Genomic DNA, 21530 nt, shown 5'->3' with positions numbered 1-21530 from the left:
TGGTTATTGGTTCAACTAAATACAGAAGTCTTGGTCCATGGATGAATAGATTTTCTGTTCCTTATTTAGCTCTTCTGGCACTAGGCATTATGTCTTGTTTTGTCCAAGATTCATTTGGCTGGTTAAACAAGTTTCACATGGCTGTATCACATCTTTTTCAAAGTCTATCAAGACATCAACTATTTTTGACTTCTGGTTCTTTTCTGGTCACTCTAATTAGACATTAATTTCACCTAATTTATATAGTATCAGTGCTAAAATCTGCTATCATTACCCCAGACTTAAACAAAACTACTTTAAAACCTTCTGAAAATTAATATGAATTCATGTTTTATTTTCAGGCTTTTAATGTAAAATTCTCCTTTTATGTCTCTTTCAAGTCTGCTTGAATGAACTGTGTATTACCAGTTGCTTTCCCATCTGTCTCAATTTAGTCTCTTTGACAAATTCCAATCTGGCCTGAGGAAAAATCAGAGTACTGAAACCACTCCACACTAGATTATTAGGTATGTTTTATTAACAGTGTCTCTTTACTTAAACAAAAAATCTCAACACTCCTTAACTCCTCTGCCAGCAATGTCTTGCAGAGCCCTATGACTTAGCCTCACACATTCTGAATGGCTTCACACTCCTCTCTTTCCACTCACTCCCATCTTCTGACTTTTCACCAGGTACAAAAGCGAGGGTTTTCCTCTTTAACCTTTAATCTTTAATATTCTCACTGGACATAACCTACATGGTAGGTACAGCATACAAACTCCATATGATTCCTTTCACTTTCAAGCTTCCTGACCATTACGCGCCCTGAAACTGCACAGAGACCTTCATGGATATTGTAGACACACTAATTTTTTCCCTTAGTCTGTCCCAACAGACTTTACTCTAAATGCTTGTGTTAATTATCCTAACTTGAAAATCTCACAAAACCAACTCCCACAAATGTAGCTTGCATTCTGTCACTGCTCTTTTGTCAGGATATTGCAGATTTTACGCCTATAGTTTAATCTCTTTTATTTTTCAAATTCCTATGTGGAATATGTGACTAAAATGTTACTTTGGGTTTCACGGGTCATTCGTTGGTTTGGGTTTTTCTTTCTTTTTTTGTGGGTGGTTTTTTTTTTTTAAACTTTCATTTTCCCTCCCCCCTCTCCTATCCTTCCCCAATCCTTTTTGCAGGAAATTTAATTACAGAATTGCCCATTCCCAAGTAAATAGAAGGCTGCACTATGCAAACAATAAAGATCTCTGTTTAAAAGCAATTGTTGGCTGGGTTTGACAACCCTTAAGGGAATAGGACAGAAAGTACAGGCTGCTGCCCAGAATTTCTTGTTTTACTAGAAATTAGTTTGAGGCTAAGACTTTTGAGTAGTCTTGCGAATCCCAAATCTACCATCTGCAAGTCCTTTCCAAGTTAGTGGGGGAAAAAATTTGCCGATTTCTACATATCAGTTAATTCATCAGAAAGAGAATCCTAACAGGTCCCAAACATGCAAAAACCCTGCTGTGCTAGTTGCTCAGCAAATCATAGCACCAACTGCCTGAATAACCCTGCAGCACCTGCTGCCACATTACTGTTAGGCAAGAATTTGTATTGTACTTTTCTTAAACTGGGCTTGTCATCCTGTCTGGGAACTGTTCTCTTCCACAAGAAGCCCAAATGTCACTTGTTTAAAATAAAACAAACCAACAAACCAAACAACCAACAAAACCCATCAAAAAAACCAAATACATATGATAAGCGTATCAGTTTCTAAATGCATGCAGAGAAGTAATTCGTTAAGGATGTGTTACGGCTAACGTGCCACGTATATAGTTTTAAAAGGTGAAACAACTCTTTCTTTGGCTGAGTTGGCCTTCACTCCTCACACATAGCCAGTGAACTGCTTCATGCCATTACTGGGCAACAGAATGCTGGCTGAACCCACCCCTGTAGCAGGGTGCCTCAGCATTGCTTGGTATTACAGTTGTAGTGACATGATCACGGTCTCAGTAGTAACCCGAAAGCCACGGAATTTAAATCATTCTCAAAATTGCTACATATGAATTATTTAGAAAGTTAAGGACAAATTATTATTTTTTTTTATTTCAACTACTAACCAATAAATGTAAAAAAATACCAACAACAAAACAAAAATAAACCCCTTCATCCCCCACATTAAAGCAATAGTTTTTGTAACATTCAAAACAGTGGAAACTATTTACTGTATATTACTATCAGTGGAGAAAAGCAAATTTAATTTAAAATCATTTTTTCAAACTCCCTCAGTGGATGCCAGATAACTCCAGCTTAAACAAATATTAAAAACTCATTTTAAATGGAGAATAATACAGACAGAGCTCAATTATTGAGATATTAAGGGCAACATTCAATTTGAGATACATTTAAGCATCTTTGCCTCCTGGAGTTTTTTACATGACAAGGCTTTAGATAAACACGATTTTGCAAACAGTAACTATCATATCTGATCACATAACCTCTGGACTGAAGCAGTATGTCAGCAAATATTTCTGATTATTTAAAATATTAAATAACTGTAATTTACTAGGCAGGTCTTCCTCAGAACAATCACATTTTTTTTTTCAAGAATTAATACCCATATACAAAAAGCATTTAGATGATCTGTTACAAATCTCTAAATAAAAAAAAAAAAATCACCTCTCTGTATAAAGCCCAGTTTAAATACGTTCTGGGACATACTTGTAGTAGAGGAGCTGCCTTTCTACGACACTCAGTTTGCAGGGGAAACTGTAGCAGCCAGGGAGATATAGGATAGGAATCACCTCACCTAACTTTAACTATCTAGACATTAGACGCCTAATTTAAGCTAATCATCTGGGTTCCCTCTACAGGTAATGGAGATAAGCATTCCCAGAGGGAGATTCATCCTGCTTGTCTTAGGCATCTCTCTTTTAGATGCTTGTAGATGGATAAAAAGTCAAGAAAGATAGGCCTCACTGACAGCCTGATAATCTGTCTTTAGTGATGCACAATTTCCAAATTAAACAAAATTAAGCCAGAACTGAGATAATTTCTTTGTTTCATCCTTTAGCCTTTAATTCTCCCTCTGATCTAACTTTTTCTTCAGTTGCTCCCATAATTATCAACTTTCTCTGGCACTTTATTTTTCTTACACTGGACTATGTTTTCCTGGAACGTGAGGAACTGCAACCAATGTCGATATGTTGCTGCTCTACCAGTTACAAACCCATTTACATGCATGTGCTCTAAATTGCAGTCATGTTCTGAACAGATAGATACAATGGGAGTATCGATAGCAATTGTGCTTTCTGGGTCTCCTCTACCACTTTCAAACATGTAAAAATCTGTGGCAACATTAAGGCAGTCAAGGTATATAGACGAATGCTAAAATATATTTACTATTCAAAGAAGATGGCTTAAATCAAACAAGGGAAAAATAAGGAAGAAATACCAATAGGGCCCTCACTTTACATATGTGAGCCCAGGTCACCACACATGTTTCTGGGCCTCTGTGCTCCAGAATATAGAACAAGTCCTAAAGGTGAAGCCTGGCCTCAACTCTCTTGCACTTAGGGTTTGTGGGTTCTCAGCAACACCAGCATTGCTGCATCGCACCTTTAATCACCCAGCCCTTAGAAACAATAGCCAAGATTTACAAGGAAGCAGGTGTCTGAACTCAGAAGACTCCTAAATTCATAGCCGGGTGCCTAAAGCAGCAGCAAAACTGACAAGCACCCTGCGCAGTTGCCCACAGATGCTCACCCCAGTAGTGAGGCACTTAGCATTCGTCTTGATCCAAAATGGATGTTTGTTAATTAAGAGTGTTCCAATAGCTACATGAAGTGCCTTGGTCAAGTGCTTGCGTGCACTAATTTCCATATTGGGCATGCAGTCTACTCTGCGTCTTACTTCTACAGCATCTCTAGAAAATTAATTTTAGCAGTTAAAAAACCATTTTGAGCTGCATACATGAAAATAACTCCATTTCTACTGAATGACAATCTAATACGGAATAAGAATATTCACCGTTTTTTCTTACTTTGCCCAAATCCAGGCAATAAATTAGGCTTCTCAGCATGACTGTAAAGTGCTGTGAATTGTATAAACAATCATATATGGACACTGAAAAATAAACCTTATGCACATTGCATTATAGTTCCAAAAATATATTTACAGTCTATTACAAAGATTACAAATGGAAGTGTCTATGTAACGGGATTATGCTAATTAAAAGCTTTTTACAGATTTTCTTCAACAAAGGCAGGGGGACAAAAAATTAGTATAACCAAACTGATTTTTCTAATGAAACAAATAAATAAAATGACAAATACAACACTGTACAGTGACCTAAAAAGGGGGAGAAAAAAGGAGGGGGAAAATGATGCATTTAAGTTTTTGATAACTATCTTTGGTCCTAAATGTGGGAAAACACATTATGTAGCACTGAATATACATGTTTGTTTGTGATGCTCTGCAAGTAAAATAGAAAAATATAGTGCATTTTCAATGTATTCAGAGCTCACTACACATAAATGTGTGTACAAAACAAGACAGTATAAATAAAATTTACAAGTTTTACAAAGGAACATTTACAGGGTTTTTCTTTCATTTTTTATGTTTTTTGTGTGGATGCCCACATTATCAAACAAGACCAATTTATGATTGATCCCTGGGATCTTTCTCTATCAAAATCAATAGAAGCAGCCCAATTCTCTTTGGAAGTACAGTATTTCATTGCTAGGGTAGTTCACAATTTTCAGATTTTTTTTAAAGCATTTCTCTCTGTTTCATATACATTCCTGCAATATCTGTAAAGACAACGTTCATTATTGCTTATGGTAGCTAAATATTTTAATCAAACAAAATTCATATATAAGTAAATGGTGTAAAAAGATATTCCATTGAACAACTATTCTTGCATCTATGTTCCTGATGAATGACTGTTGTGTCTGTGTGAGCACACATATGTGTGTTTGTTCAGAGCAGCAAAAGCTTGTAAAAAACTTGAAAATTTTGAACTGCCCCTTGCCTCATGCTCTACAGTTCTCATAAAAAATCTATGTCCTTATTCTGACAGCTGGACTGCATTCGGATTAAACTCATATAAAATATATGCCAGCTATTTCTCTCAGATTTGCTAAAGCAGAGTACTGAAAAAAAACTGTGATGTGCTCAGATTAAATGGTTTAGGTAACACTGGAGAACTGCACCCATGTTCTGAGACACTCCTACAATCACTTGTCCATTCAAAGCAGTGTCTCAGCAGGTTTACAGTTGTAGATTTACATCTTAGAATATATCTCACTTTCACTCTAGTCCATTAAAATCATCTTGCAAACAATTTGCTAAAAGTGCCTAGAACTACTTAGGGGTCATTATTGCTTTTCTTTTTTCTTTTCTTTTTTTTTTTTTTTTTCTCTTTTATTTTCTTTTAAAAGATAGTATATGTGTAACCTTAAAAAATTCTTTAAAAAATATCAGAGCTCTTGGCAACTTGCATTTTCCTGACTCCCTGCCAATTAGCTAGCCATGTCAATACCGTGCTGATTTAACAAAAGTAAACGGCACAAAAGGATACCAAAGTTTGGACAGATATACATTGCTTGGTCATGCTTCTTTAATCTCTAGGAACTCAGATAATCCTTCAGAGGTACCCAGTGTAGTAATGTGTCATAGAATTAGCACTAAAAATGTCCAAAGATATAAACATCATACTAAAGGAAAGTCTTTATGAAGAATAAACACAAATGATTAAAAAAAGATTCAGAAATCACAGATTTAAGGAAAATATTTTGTTGAATTCAACAATAATATCATGATTTTATCTGACAAATATATTCTTTTTTAAATTTTTATGTACATTTAAAAAGTCTATTAGATAAAAAGGAGGTTAGAGAGCTCAAGGTGTTTGTATATTTATTCAGGTAGTACTTTGTTTATTGTCACTGCTGTTTTCCTTGCCACCACTGGTGGATCCTAATTCCCTTTTCATAAATTCTGGTGGCACTTAGGAGTTCAAGTCTGTAGGTGCTTCTTGTAGCTCTTCTATTCACTGCAGGAAGGACCCAGGAAATCAAGTGTCTTCTAGCAGCACTTCATATATACTGAAGGCCAGTGCTGTTCTCTCAGTCTGTCACCTCCCTCATAAGGGAGAAATGTCTATCACACTTGGATGCCAGTGCCGTGTAAATGTAGCATTTGTGCTCTCATAGTCTGAATGCTGCTCATGATTTTCTTTTGATGACCAACCAACGTGATCCCTAAACTCATCACATCCCTGGGGAAGATAAATGCGTACATTGTTAATTTTTAAACTTAGACTGCTATTGTATGGTATTCAACTGTGAGTCAAAGCTATGTAGTGGTCTGGGCTACAGGTTTCTAACATTGAAGCTACACTGGAACCTCAGCTCAGTACTGTGAAGTTCACATAGGTGCTGTTCAACTTCTCAGCGAGGCGCGCAATTACATGCCAAGTGTCATGTAATTATGTGTCTCCACATATGAGAATGAGGCCAGTATGTTTTGCACTACGGTAATCTTTTACTGTGGCTTTTAAGGATACCTGAAGAAAGAGACAATTCCCTTGTAAAATACTTTGGGTGGCTTTCAGGACAAAGTTATGTATAAATACAAGATTTTGGGGATCATATTCTGCTTCCTAAAGAGATGCCTAGAGAAACCCTTTGCATATTGACCCATACCCATCATGCAAATGAAAGAGGAGCAGCTATTTCAATTCCATTACTACTAGTACTACTGACCTAGTAGAAGCTTGTGGACTGATGACAGTTCCCATGTTATAGGCTGAGACCCCTAGTGATACCAGGCAGATAAGAGTAGGGTTGCAAACTTGAGAATATTGTTTAGAAAAATACTGCTCTCTGTAAGAGGAATTACTCGTGTTTGGCAACCACCAGGACAAGAATGTTGTTTGCAGGGTGCCAAGAAGACCTGTTTAAGATGGCAGCATCAATACAGGCCATGCTTGCCTTCAGAAAATTGTTTTGCTTCTATAGACTTTTATTCTGACACAAAGTCATTTCTTGCAGGACACAGACAGCCCGCAGCCAATTAGAAGAAAATTCCACAACTTCCTAGTATACGTCTGGAAAAAGGTACCAATTACATAGTGGAGGCAAAGTGGTTCTTTTCCCATACATACATATTTTGAAATGGGCCACATTCTTCCTCAAATTCTAGCCCTTTGCTGTTATTTCAATTGGACTCAAAAACAGGGAGAAAAGTGATGCCACACATAGGTTGCAGGGTATTTGCCCTTTCATGGGATGCTCTATTACAACATCATCAGCTGCTAAACCAGCTGGCTTAACCCCAAGTACCATGTTTGTACTCAGGGAAAAGTTTTGGAGTTGAACATTGTTCATTATTTTACCTAGAAATTCCCTAAATGCAAGTTAAACATGTCCAATACTAACTTACTCAATAGTCATCCTGGCAACTGATTCAAGAGAGTTGTAGCCTGCTGCTGTGAAATTATCCTTATATCTTTCCATCTTAATAGCTTGTAACCATTCGCCTACGGAGCAGAAAGTGGTAAAATCGGGAGTGTTCTGGTCCAGAAGAGGGCTAATTGGTCTATGGAGAAGGAAAAAGGAAAGTAAGTTGTTTCCAAAGAGAGTAAAACATCAGGGAGTATTTATCAAGGTGAGAGTCAAATAAGTTTGGGGTATTAAATATGTCAAGAGTAGAAAGTAACAGGCCTTTATACACAGTTTAGGTCATTCTGTGAATAGCTCTTGACTACTCTGTAGCTCACAATATGTATTTCCTAAGCTTATTCATGTAAAAGATGAAAGGTCAGAGTGAGCAAAATCAGCCTAATGGACTATTACCAACAGAAAATCAGCCTTTTTACCTAGCATGAAAGCAGCTGCAACTAAAGTTGCTCAGTAAAATAAAGATGCTATTCTTTTAAGCATCTTAGAAAATATAGTAGTAGCTATTCTCATTATTCAATTGTATGGGACAAAACAAAGACAAGGAAAGAGCAGAGACACAAAGTAAGTTGCTTAAGGTCACACAGTAAAACAGTTAGTAGAAGAATCAGGAGCAGAACATAGGCCAGTTGATTCCCTAGCGCAGTGATCTAGCTAGCTGATCAAAAGATAACCACGATCAAACAATTCTCCTGAAATTTATGAAGAAGCCATTAAAAGCTACACCATGAAACACAATGAGATGTAATCACTGAAAGGAGATAAAGCCAGAAAATGAAAGATAAAAATCTAGAGTGTAGCAATGTCAAAGTATATTGGCCAAGCATGAGTATTATTAATTACTATTTCTACCATAGCAGATCCTAGGGCAAGGGATGCATCATATGAAACTACAGTAGATGACGATCCTTGCCCCCCAGACTTCATAATTTTAAGAAACAAGGAAAACAAAGACTGCTAGTGGTGAGAGTGTGGAAAGAGCGACAAGCAGGCAGTAGTTTGCTGAGAAGTGTGTTAGTTCCATGATATTTGCTTTCTTTATTTTGGTTATTTTTCAAGAAAGTCCTTTTTGGCTTTGTTCAGCATGGTAAAAAAGAAGGGCAAATGAGGGAAGGGAAGAACAGGGGGAAGGAGGAACTGAGAGACACATGGAGTAAGCGTGAACTGGAACCAGCCACCAAGCAGAACACCCAGAACCCAGCCACGCGCACTATCATACGAACGCACACTACATCTTTTCTTACCTGCTACAGGTTCCCAGTGGGGTTTTCAAGCTGTTTGGGTTTCTAATCATTTTGTCCAGAATACCAACTATCTGCTCAAACTTCGGCCTTTCACCACGTTCCTTCTGCCAACAATCTAGCATCAGTTGGTGCAGTCCTGCTGGGCAATCCATGGGTGCTGGCAAACGATAGCCTTCTTCAATTGCTTTTATAACCTAGTAGCCAAAATAGTTAATCATTTTTCATCAAGGAATATTTAAGAAATACATATTGCTACCCAGTTCAAGAAATAAAAGAAAAAAGATCAATAAACTAAAATTTTCTAGCAGTGTTGCAAAAATATGAGTCTGTTGTTCTGACACTAGCCTTCATGTTTTCAAATAATTTCCCCGACTTTATCTTTGGGCTTATTAAGCATATTGTTCTATATGTGCAGAACATAGCTATATTACCTAGTCAAGTGAGCAGCAGGGAACAACAATTAAATTCACCAAGGGAGCAACAGATAGATTGATAAATGGAGTTATTTCAGAAAGCATTATTACTTGCCCCAAGGCTTTTATGAAAGAGTGTGTGGTAGAAGGAACTGACTTGTAAATGGATAGGGATCTGTGCATGCACATATAAAATACAAAAAGCTTGAAGAGATTATAAAAGGATCCAAGAAAAATGTTTAGCAGACAGAAATTATTAGGGGAAAAAAATTGTACTTTATGTCTAGCCATGTTACATTAGTGATAAAGTAGCAGAAATGTGCCACGTGAGAGAGGAAGACCTGGAAAGGTATTTTAATATATCACCTAAATAGAAAGTTAGATTTAATAAGAGATGCTGCTAGATGATGATATGCTCAAAGGAGAGCATAAATGTCTGAACCAAGAATGACACCTACCCGTTGACTTCCTTAGCCAAGTCCATTTGGATTTAAGTAAAAAATCAAAAAGGGGAAAGTAAAATCACAGAAAACTGCTGTAAAGCTTGAGGGCAGGATAAGAAAGCACATCAGGAAGCAAGACAGATAAGAAAGGCTTGTGAAAAAGGGCTAAAACACCATTCATGGGGGATTTCTAGTATACTGACATTGACTGGCATAGCAGTATTAGAATTGCTAAGGAAGGGTGCTTGCTCCTGAAGGGTAGTGCATATGACTGTGTTCTCTCTCAGTTTGTAAAGAAAGCAAGATCAGAAGCTGTTCTGGACGTAGTCCTAGGAAGTAGATCTGGTATGATAAATAATGTTGGTGAATATCCAGGGTTTAATGAAAATAATAACCTCAGATAGAAAATATTTCATAGGTTGTATGAGAAAATGCAAAAGCACTGGACTGCAAAGTAGACAGAACTGTAAAGAATATGAAATGACCTTCAAAAAGCTGGCTGAAATCCATGATTGTATCAAAACCTTTGCAGAAAAGAAGTTCTGTGGAAAGAGGAGGCACAGCCCAGTGGTAGGGCACTTACTGCAGCTTTGTGTCACAGAACGTCCTTCTGACCTCAGGGAATTTGCCTCATCTCCCTGGGCCTCAGCTTTCTGTCTGGACATTTAGAATGACAGTACTGTCCTACAACTCAAAAATGAATGAGAAATATTCAATTCCTGAAGTAACGTCCGCACCTTGAAGAATGAGTGTGGTGGTGATCTTTTAAAGACAGTGAAGTTATCTGTCAGACAGGGTGGAGAGAGAGGATTTCTGCAGAAGAACAGGGAAATTGGAAGACAAATACTATATAGGAAAGAAAATGTTAAAAGTAAAATTTAAGATGTTTTAGATCAGTATTAGAAAAACAAAAGAACAGCTCCTTACGCTTAGAAGCAGCAGTAGAATAAAACTGAAAAATAAGCTACAGTGTATACAGGACAACTGACGTGTTTTGAAAAGTAATGCAGAAATTTCTGACCTTCTAAAAGGTAAAAAGTATCAAACCCTTCATCCATACTATATGTGCTTTACTACAAACAAAGCAGTTGCTTAAGAGGTCAGAATGCAGAGACAATCAATGAGGAATTAAAAAGTAGATAACACCAACAGCAACACAACTACCAAAATATTTAAGTCTCTTAGAACTTGCAAATCTAGATAAGACTATATCTAAGAGTGAAAAGATGAATTAAAAGATCATGAACAGGACATTTTCACATTCACTATGATCTGCAGAGAAATCTGAAGAAATAGTAATCAAGACGATATTATTTTTAAAAGGCTTTGGGGATACTGCAGAATCAGCTTCTTTGGTGTGTATTCTGAGCAAGAATCGTGACACTGGCAATTAAAAAAAAATAATGAGTTAGCTAGAGATGGATGAAATTGTTGGGAATATCCAAAACATTGGAAAACCACTCTAAAATATTGATAAGTAAAGTTTCTTTTTAAAAACAAAAAAAAAGCTTATGAAAGACTTGGGTATTTTGAAGGGTACTACAAATGTGTATTTTCATAACAAAGGTGGGGATGGGCTTCCAAAAATCAGTTCTGAGAGATAAGAAATAGATGCAGAAAGTTATTTTATTTTTAAACAAGCAGAGCTACAAAGAGAACACTGCTGGAGTTCTTACTAATAGAATTGATTTATATTATTTACACTTCCCATAATTTGTTTTTCAAATTCTGCTTTTGCTGCAAAACCAGAAAAAGGTAATACTGTTAAGAGTCAAGTATGCTTTTATCATAATCACACTATCTGAGGATGTAAAGTAGATTAGAAGAGGGCCAGGTCTGTTCACTGTATACACTGTTTGCCAACAAAGAAGTTCTAAATACGGGTAACTGGACAATGTAATGCTATTGCTCTGCTTCTGGGTAAATAATAATAATAACAATAATAACAACAACAACAATAATAATAATTCATAATCATAATAATGATAATAAAGCCAGGAGTACAGCAAAGAAAAAAATATGTAAGCTTAATCCTTGTCATTTTCTGAAGAACTAATCTGTACTAGGGTCAGTAACCGAATGAGAGCAAGAGCCAGCAAACACCAGCAGTCTAACAGGGGAACAGGGTAGAAGTGCAGTGGTTTGAGGGCTGCTGTTACCAGCCAGGATTAAGTGGAGGAGAGCTCACTGCTCAGAGAAGTTGGGGGCACTCTGTGTATCATCTGTGCTCAGCCCGCTGTACCTCTGTGGGGAGACTGTAGGATGAGTGCTCTTCTGGTGCACCCTAGCTCCAGGTCGCTGCTAAAATGAGGACTTTCGCTTAAAAAGAGATTGCAACATAAATTTGTATCCTCCTTCAATCTAAAGGAAGAGGGGTAGAATTAAATGCTATCTAAAGATCCAAAGTCAGGGAGATGTATTTTTTAGGAGATCTAGTGTATTCTATGACTACACCCACGTCCACTTTTAGGCAAAATGGAACACTTAACATATATAAACTGCCTGAATGCATATGCAAAATTAGAAGAGACACATTTAGCATTTTTTATTCCAGTTAAATAATCCCATTGGTAACTGTGAAGGAGAATAAATAACTCATCATAAAGTGATTCTAAATTTTTGTATCATAGATTTATCTACAGGATTGGTAAATTGTGTATTTGTTTTGGGAAGTATGTTTCAGGACACGCTTGAAGATCACAGCATACAAGAATATTTGAAATTATTTTACCAAGCAATTGATGCATCTTTTAACTATGTGCTACTGAAGATTATTATGAAACACTAAAAAGTGATAGAACTGCAAGAAGTGGTAATTAGCTGTTTTATGAAAAAGGTTCAGTCATACACTTTACCTGCAGCTTTCGACAGAGGGAATACTTTTCAAAATACAACAAGAAACATGAAGATACCAAAATTTCTCCCCTATTTTAAAGTTTTTGCTTATTGTTCCCTGAAAGATAGGTAAGGTTTGCCTTTGAGGCATCTTATATTCCTGTCAGACTTCTTTTATGTTTGAATCTAGTACAGAAGGAAGGTGTCAAAAGAAATGAAACTCTACTGGGTGTCTAGGGAATGTAAATATTTCTCTTTCTCTGCCCCAAGGACTTGTTTGCCCATATTTTGACAGTCCATGAAATCTTTGACACTGAGACCTGTCAAATATTAACAACTTTGCACTGTGCCAAACTGACTCATCATTTACACTTTTATCTTTTTTTTTCAACTTTGATGTCGATCATTCAATCAAAAAATAAAATAATAATAAAAAAACCCACTCAAACCCCTGACCTGAAGAACTTTAAATGAGACTCTCTGTGACATCTTTCTCACCTGCAGGGCTTTTTCCTGTGTACTTTCTATATTAATAGATACTCTTGTCAGAAATCAAGAATAACACCCATCTGTTCTATTACTGCTGACCTGTTGCTGTGGGTCATATTTTATGCAAACAAGAGTATTGTTAAATCAGCATAATTAACTTGAAAAAGCCAAAGTAGGTCATTAACTGCCACTCAGATTTTTAACGACTTTTTTCAACTGATTAATCATTGCTCTGAGGTCAGAAACCTCTGAATTATTTTTTATCAGAAAAAGTGTAATAATCAGAAAAATGCTTAAGTGTAATAAAGTGAAGAGCATGTATTACTATTTTTGATGTTCCAGTTTTACTTGATACTTGGGACAGAAACCTACAACATCCACATGGCAGGAGAATGATTTAGAGATTTAGGTAAAAAGTGAAAGCTCTGTAACTTTTTCATTTTTTGAGAATCCTACAGTATTTTGATAAATCTTATTTTCAAACCAACACTTTATGCATGTATAGTGAAACACATATGTATGTGTTTACAATATGTAATTTTTGTTTTTCTAACACACACACGCACACGCTCACAGACAAAGTATAACATACATCTTGATTTGACATGTCCCAGTAAGGCCGTTCTCCATAAGACATTACTTCCCACATAACTATTCCATAACTCCACACATCGCTGGCTGATGTAAATTTGCGGTACTGGATAGCCTCTGGAGCTGTCCATCTCACTGGAATTTTTCCACCCTATGAAAAAAAAAAAAGAAAAGAAGAAAGTTTTCTTTTTTCTCTACAAAATTTCCCAATCATCTTCTATAGAGTGCATTTATAATTATTTCCATCAACATCAAAAGCAGCACTTACATCATCTACTATAGTTGACCAACTGCAGAATTATCAAAGGAGTCTGAGGAAGTTTAGACTCTTAAAACACTTGAACCATAGAAATTTAGACACTTGTCTAAGCTAAGCTGGATGCATTTATCTGGAAGTGCTTATCTCTCCATTGATTTTAAGGGGCTGCTTAGATGTCTGATTTACACTAGTCATTTAACTCCTGGCTGGCTGAAGCTACGTGAGGGGCACCTCATCCTGTGCATATAAATCCCGTTGAACTGTCATACGGCTCCTCTGAACACTCGGTCTGACATTTTTAAACCAGGATCCCACTTAGAGCCCAGCGGCAGGACTGACAGCCACGGACGCCGGTGCAGTTTCCTGGATCCCTGCACCTCTCGGAGCAGATTCCAGGGGCCCCTCCTTCCCTCAGCATGAGAAAATAGGTACAGAGAGGCCCCATGGGTGGGAAAGTGGAGCTGGCTCAACAAAAGAATAAAGACCATAGTGTGCCCAATGAATGCTTATTTAAGAAAAGTGTCCCACCCAAAAGCAAGGGAAAATACAGGAGTTGAGCTTTGTCACAGTCTAGCCTCAAGCTAGTCAACATTCTGGTGAGATAAAATCTAGTCTGAAAAATAGTAATAGCCTACAAATATTTTAATTGACTCATAGTAAATGAGATGATTAAAATTTTTATGGGTAAGACTTCCGTATTTGTTCAATCAGAAAATCATGAGGAAGGGAATAATGAAGATACTGTGCAAAATTTTTACAACTTTACCAAATAAAAGTGTATGTTCTTACAAAAATATCAGTCTCTAATTAGAGCCAGATTTTTGCAGAGACTCTTTTCCTTTTGACTGGTTAACATTTCTCAAGCAATTAATGTATTTCTCTTATTTATATTCTCCAGAAGATACGGTTCTCCTTAATAACCACATCTCAATACTACAAAAACCCATCGATTTCTCTTACGGTAGTAGTGTAGACAGCCTCTGGATCATCTTCTATAACTCTGGAAAGGCCAAAGTCTGACACTTTACAAACAAGGTTGCTGTTGACAAGAATATTGCGTGCTGCAAGATCTCTGTGTACATATCCCATATCAGCCAAATATCTCATTCCAGCAGCAATTCCTCTCAACATTCCTACTAGCTGAATGACTGTAAATTGCCCATCATGTTTCTGGAGGGAAGAAAGGAGCAGCAATTCTTGTTAGTAAAGCTGAGAAGAGAAATAAGAATTAGTTTTATAACTTTAGCTTTCTACTTATTTACTACTTCTGTGGCAATTCATCCTGGGGCAAAGAAACTCACTTCAAACACAAGTTTTATTTTCTTCAGAGATGAAACAGTACATCCAGTTAAGAAATGTGTGAGCAGTTAACATACTAGAAGTAACAAAACTTGCTAATCACTATAAATTTCTGGCTAAGTCCTGGCAAGCCTCTTCTATGACATAGTACGTGATGCACAGCTCTTTACAGTTTGCCTCTATGCTCTTCATCTCTCAGCATAATTATTTGTATCAAGAAAATAAGAATTATATCTCCTTTCAGAACCCTAGCTACTGATAATTCTATTCATAGCTTGGAGTTTATCAAACAAACTTAACCTTTCTGTTCTCTATAGAATGCTCATACATCATCCCCCACTGTCTTGTACATCCGATAGGGAGTCAGAACTGGCCAGTTCAAAACACATTCAAACAATGTTATATTGTTGTGAACTTGCACTTCTTTTTCCTTTGTTCTTCTCTTAAACATGATCATAGTTCATTTAGAGATTCTTGTGTGCTGATTTCCACTATGCTAACACCATAGAATTCTGCTCTCAAAAGGCAGAAGATGGGGCTTCAGGTGTCAGTGGTTTTAAGTTCAGCTTGTGGCAATAATAAAACCCACCATGTCTATGCCACATTAAATCACTTAAATTCCTAGAATATTCCCATGTGATGCTGTCTGATCCTCTCATTTCTGATCTAGTTTTGCTGAAACAACATAGAGAACTGCTAGTATTTGTCAAGCTCCATTTCAGCCTGAAAACCATTTTAATTATATGAATATCATGCATGTATACATATATTGTGCACATATATAAATCCGTATTTTTAAAAGTGACAATATATAATGTAATATAAGTAACTTAAAATATGTTTATATACGTTTTTATTCTGGTACTCACTCTAAGAAATGCATCTAAGGCCCCATTCTCCATGTATTCTATTACAATCATGACTGGTTTCCCTGAAAGAAAAGAAGACAGATTTTGTTTGAGAAACTGTAACACAAATGGAGTGCCTTTTTTTTGATAAAACACATGTTATTCCTTTGAAAGACTGAATCATTGAGACAACGAACATTTCTGAAGCCTCCAGCACTGTTACTGAGCTCTACTAAGTTCTTACATGTCTGCGTGAAAAGTGGTCATGATTCACAAAATTAAACCATACAAATCAAAACGTCAGTGTGCTTTCCTAACTCTCGCTGTGTGAACAGGACTCTGGAATAATGACACTTCAGATAATATGAAAGGCCATAAGAAACCTTATCTCTCTGCATGGTCTATGAGGCTAAATGAAATTAGAAAAATAACATGTTTCAAAGTACTTCATCTTTTAATCATGCGTGCATCTTGATTTTTTCCTCAGGTTGGAGCATAAAGTAAGTATTGTTTTAGTTAGTTACGCATCAGGAGAAAATCCATTAGGAGTGTGCGGTCAGTTTATAATTTGAATCTTTGACCATGAATAAGCTAAAGTAATTTCTGCCATTATGTTGTTATTTACTGACAGATCGAGCCGCTGCTTACCTCTGGTAACAACCCCTTCTAAGTGAACAACGTTGGGGTGGTCAAACTGTCCCATGATGCTTGCTTCACACAAGAAATCTCTCCTCTGCTTTTCAGTGTAGCCAACTTTCAGAGTTTTTATGGCTACTGCGACATCACGCTTGCCAGGAAGCTTTAGACGCCCACTGCACACTTCACCAAACTCTCCTAAAATGAAGTAGATCCATGGTGAATTACTCCAACTAGAATATCAACATTCTTGGACTAGCCGTCCAAGTGTGTGTTTAAATTTAACGTGAATGTTCATTATTTGAAACAGATTCCTTAGGAACACAAAAACAGGCACGTGCTTCAAATGAATTGCTGACTAAGTACCTCATGGAGTAAACACTTCACACTAAGCCAATCTGCATGAGTGTTATTTCAATCTTTTAAAAGACTTGTTAGTAATTTGTTACATTTTTTCAAAAATAGGAAATAAAAATGAAGTGGCTTTCATAAGAAAATGCTAATACAGAAATAGTAATACCATTTCTAAGTGAAAATGTCATTCCGCTCAACATGGTTTCTTTACTATCTTTAGTTTCTTTCAAAAGGCAGCTCTTTCAGAGCTGCTTTTAATTTAACATCATTATGGTGTTAAATGAAGCACTACATTATTACCTTCAAGCAGGATAATTTACTTTGCAGATCATGAAATGAAAGGTGTGACTTATAATAATTTTGTTACATTAAACAAACACAAGCAAATGCTGGAAGTTTGTAAAAGGTTCTAAACTAATATACAATTGGAACTTGAAGAAGCATGTGAAAAAAATGGCCAAACAGCCAGCAAGAATATGAAAAAAAAAGTCTCAACAACCACAATTTGGGATAGAAATAATTGGACTCCATTGAACAGGAAAGAGCATGGAAGCACACGAGATGTGGAACTGAATGGCAATACATCTACCTCACTACTATTGAGATTGTGAAAGATTTAAGGATTGTTCCTTGTTTCACAGCTGTGTCAGCAGAGAGAATGAGACCTCCTATTCTGTAGCCAGGAAGAAAAATCTCTTGGGATATATAGGAGAAAAGCATAGTTACATATCTTATACTGAATAAAGGGGAACATCTCTTTAAAAAGAGAAAGATTCATCACAAAAATATGTAATAATCTGATACTTTGCAAATTTATCTGGAGTACATGAGATATAAATCCAAGTCTGTCCTCAAATCCAATCAAGTCAGAAATTTATCTCCTGCATACCTGTGGAGTGCCTTAACATTAAGCTATTGAGTATACACAAGTATGCAGACACACCTATATCCAAGACATGTTATAGGGTGAGTGCTGAAAAGAAATGGCTGAATTAGAAAAGACTAACACAGAGAGCCTGATTAGAGAATCCCTTTGGAACATAGGCTGATGTCCTGAAAAACCTGGTGGAATCAGGACTTAAGTGCACATACACACTGCCAAGGCATCTGGCTGGCAGTGGAGAGAGGTATGCCTGGAAACAGGGCTAAATGCCTGAAGAGGAAGAAGGTGAAGTGTCCTAATGGATGAGCTCTTTTTAGGACACCATCGCCGTTTCAACACTTCTGTTCTGTCATCCCCAACAGCAGAGATTAGAGAAGGAAAAAGGTGTCAGCCCTACCATTCTCCAGCCAGAAGGATAGAACTTTGGCTGAACCTTAATATTTCCTACTGACTTTTTCAGGTAGATCTCCACTCAGCATGGCCGGTTTTACGAATCTCATAGGAGATGATTGCATACAGGATCCAATTCCTCTCCCTCTGTTCTATGCTAGCTGAATTACGGTTAGCTTCAACCAACTCCATATACCTCTGTTAACACCGTGCTCTACCTGAGCTAACTGGCCAGACAGAGTACAACTGTTCCTGCCTGCACAGGTGAGGCCTCAGTCATCCTTGGGCACTGGAGTTGTGGTCTGAATATCCACCTCATAGCTATCAGTATAATGAGGCAGGGACATACATAACAACTAGCTTCTCAAGCCCTTAGTTTGGTGCCTTAACCTCCTTCCTGCACTTCATTAGCAATATGGATGACTATTAATGAATTCACCACTCATCTCACTCACAGCTCCTAGCCACAAGAACTTCTTAAAGGGTAATAATTTTCTCCAGCACTACCTTCCAAAATTGTTTTTGTTCCACGCCGAAAACGAGATGTGAGTATAAGAGAGTGTGTGTGTGTGTATGTGATACTTCAGAGCCAGGTAATTAGGATACTTGGCATGGGAGACACTAAGGCTCAACTCCTTTCCAGTTCTCTGTGATCTGATTTTGATTGATTTCCAAAACCAGACCACTCACACTCAGGCAAACCACAAGCTTGAACTTGTATGTTATGCATTTCAGGCCAGGATGCTAGCCAATGAACTACTTTTACTCCCAAGAAAATACTATATTCGGCTGAAATGACTCCCAAAAAGGATTCAGAAAACATGACAACAAGAGTGGGAATACTGCACAACCGCACAGCCACTAGCTCAGCATGTCAACAAGGAAAAGGCTGAAACAAAGGATGTGTGATACAAACAAGGACTCGACACAGTGGACACCATATTCTGTATCTGACAGGTGGCCACAGCGGGATGGTAATGAAAATGCTGGCAAGGAAAGCACATATCCCTCATGCAAATTGAACACAAGCATACCTGCATCTTGTTTGTCTGAGAGAGACATGGCACTACTCAATAGTTAACATGGCCAGCATTGCTGATGCACGTTGAGACTGCTAAGTGGCTTTTCTGGTGCTATCTCTAGTAGAAATTCTATATTCTTCTCCGGTGTATGAGTTTCAGCTGTTTCTGTTGTTCCTGGACTGCATTTCATTTCACTCCTATTTGCTACCTACATCAACAGGCTAAAGCCATAGCTAAACCCCATACGCAATCTGCTTTCACCCTAGCGCTTCTAATTAACTTTCTTCAGAATGTCTACTGACACACGTTAGGTTTTTTGCTATCAGTTATAGTCATTAAAATCAAGAATAAATTCATCTGCAGTCAACAAAATTAACATTCTGGAATTAGTCTGTCATAACAGTGAAAACATGTTTTAAACTGTATTTGCAACGGAAGCGTTTTCAGCATTTTGCTCTGAAGACAGCAGCAAAGTCCAACTGAATATACCTTTGTGCTCTGAACTGTTGCCGATAGTTTTTTAACTCAGAGCAAAAGATAAAGCTCAGGAATTTTTCTATGCTAATCTTGATTTTAAATCTTGCATATTGTGTATTTATTAGAAGAGACGTTGCCATTCTAGCATCAAAAAAATTACTAGTTAGCAAGAGATAGATTCTTATGCTCTTACTCATCTGAAGTAATAATTTGCTCAAGTAGTGTTGTTAATTTCAACAGTACTACTCCTCGATTAAGACATGACACAACATGAGTGAGGTTACTTTAAATAGGCATTGTGAATTCAAAGTGTAAAGATTTTTTTTTTACAGGTAAAATAGCTTATTTAAGAGATATTTCTTCTCTTTTTAAATAATACCACAGTGTGTAATTTACAGTGCTTGCCAAACTACAGGGTGATTTAAAAAGTATTCTACTAATACTTTTATAAAACAACAGGAAAGCAAATTTCCTCCAGGAATCCAAAGTATTTGATATTTTTCTTACCCACAGAAACTTAATTTCACTACATGGAGTAGTGCAATAAAAATGTCACATATCTTATTAATGCAAACAAATGAAACTGCCTTTTTAGAGCATGAACACCATGGCTTAAGTAGGTGGTAGACAGTTCAAGAGGAAGAAAGGCAATGTAATGCTGGTGCAATTACAATCAGTCATGAGAAGTTAAACAATAACTTTTTGTATTCATAAAATACCAAAAAGAAAAATGGCAAAAAAACCCAACAGCCTTAGGGAAGATTTTGTTATACAGAAACAAGACCTTCCTAGTCTCTATTTAAGATTTTGTGCTGCAGCCAGTTTTCCTTACTCACACGAACAAAAATTCAGAGGTCAAAAAGCCCTCTTGCAAAAGGAAAGCGAGCACAATTTGCACTCATGCCTAACGCCTTTACTCTGACAGTAAAAAACAGGCAGCAAAACTGGCCCCCTCCCCCCAGTTACATTTTTAACAGCAGATACAGAGTTAGAAATCTACAAGCTTTCAATGTCAAGCAAGACTCTTCATTTACTTATTTGTTTTTTTGTTGTTCCCCCCACCCCTCCCATTTGTTTTTACATTTTAGAAGCGAGTGCAGCTTCATTGCTTTTAACCACTCTGGCAAATGCAAAAAGTTCCTCTATACTCGAGGTATAATTATTCGCCTGTCATTATGATGTATGAGTTTCGATCCTAGCTAAATGGAACAGTTGAATCGGGAAGCCACGGCAGCCTTACCTGCACCAATCACACGCTCGATTTTAATACAAGAGGCATCCAGCTCCTTGGCGAATTGATGGACAGCTCTATTTGGGTCCTCGTAGGTTTCAGGGTCAATGTAGGTTTTGGTGCCTGGAAATTTAACTGTAATGATGTAAGAAAGCATGACTGTGATGAAGCAAAGGCACTTATTGTGCAGTCAGCCCAGGAATTTCATTATGCAGAGTGCTCCTTGGAAGAGTGAACCTGCTTCCACACTGCCTGAGTCAGAGCCTCTCTGAGAGGCAACTTTAGTTTTAGGCATCATCTGCAAGCATGCTGACACAAGTACACAATCCCATCTCTAAAAATGACTAACATTAGCATCTGCATCTCCACCTTGAAGTGAAAGAAGTAATAAATATTAAATAGTGCTCAATGGAATAAAATGCAAAGGTTGAGTGGGAGCAAAAATAGAGCAGGGAAAGGGGTGTAAGAGCAGCAGAGGAAGCGAAACTTTCTTTTCTGTGTAAGGACAGCTTATCCTCTTTTCCCAGGTTGTGTAAACAGCATTTCTTTATGTTACCTCTTTCAGTGGGATTTGAAAGGCTTCTCCACCTACTTCGATTTGCTTAAATTATTTAATATATTTACACATTGTGGCAATAGCAAAGCTAAACTATTCACAGCACTTAGAATTTATATC

At 37.1% G+C, this 21530-nt stretch overlaps 1 protein-coding gene across 6 annotated transcripts in view; it reads right to left on the bottom strand.

The window, feature by feature from the left end:
- Positions 1-21530, bottom strand: part of EPHA7 (EPH receptor A7) — a 167694-nt gene that overhangs the window by 6453 nt on the left and 139711 nt on the right. For 3 of the 6 annotated variants that reach the window (XM_086608187.1, XM_086608184.1, XM_086608189.1), the window contains 8 exons: positions 20864-20989; positions 16510-16695; positions 15883-15944; positions 14675-14884; positions 13457-13606; positions 8685-8878; positions 7424-7579; positions 6143-6257 (listed from right to left, as the gene is read on the bottom strand). In XM_086608187.1, coding sequence (XP_086464313.1) covers positions 6143-6257; positions 7424-7579; positions 8685-8878; positions 13457-13606; positions 14675-14884; positions 15883-15944; positions 16510-16695; positions 20864-20989 — 1199 coding nt within the window. Of the gene's footprint in view, positions 1-6142; positions 6258-7423; positions 7580-8684; positions 8879-13456; positions 13607-14674; positions 14885-15882; positions 15945-16509; positions 16696-20863; positions 20990-21530 lie in introns of those variants that run through there. The other 3 variants (XM_086608185.1, XM_086608186.1, XM_086608183.1) reach the window with 2 other exon arrangements.

This window comes from Tauraco erythrolophus, chromosome 2 (assembly GCF_009769465.1).
Source record: "Tauraco erythrolophus isolate bTauEry1 chromosome 2, bTauEry1.pri, whole genome shotgun sequence".
NCBI lineage: Eukaryota > Metazoa > Chordata > Aves > Musophagiformes > Musophagidae > Tauraco > Tauraco erythrolophus.
Note: the sequence above shows the minus strand (reverse complement) of the source record. Positions and strands in the feature narration are given on the sequence as shown.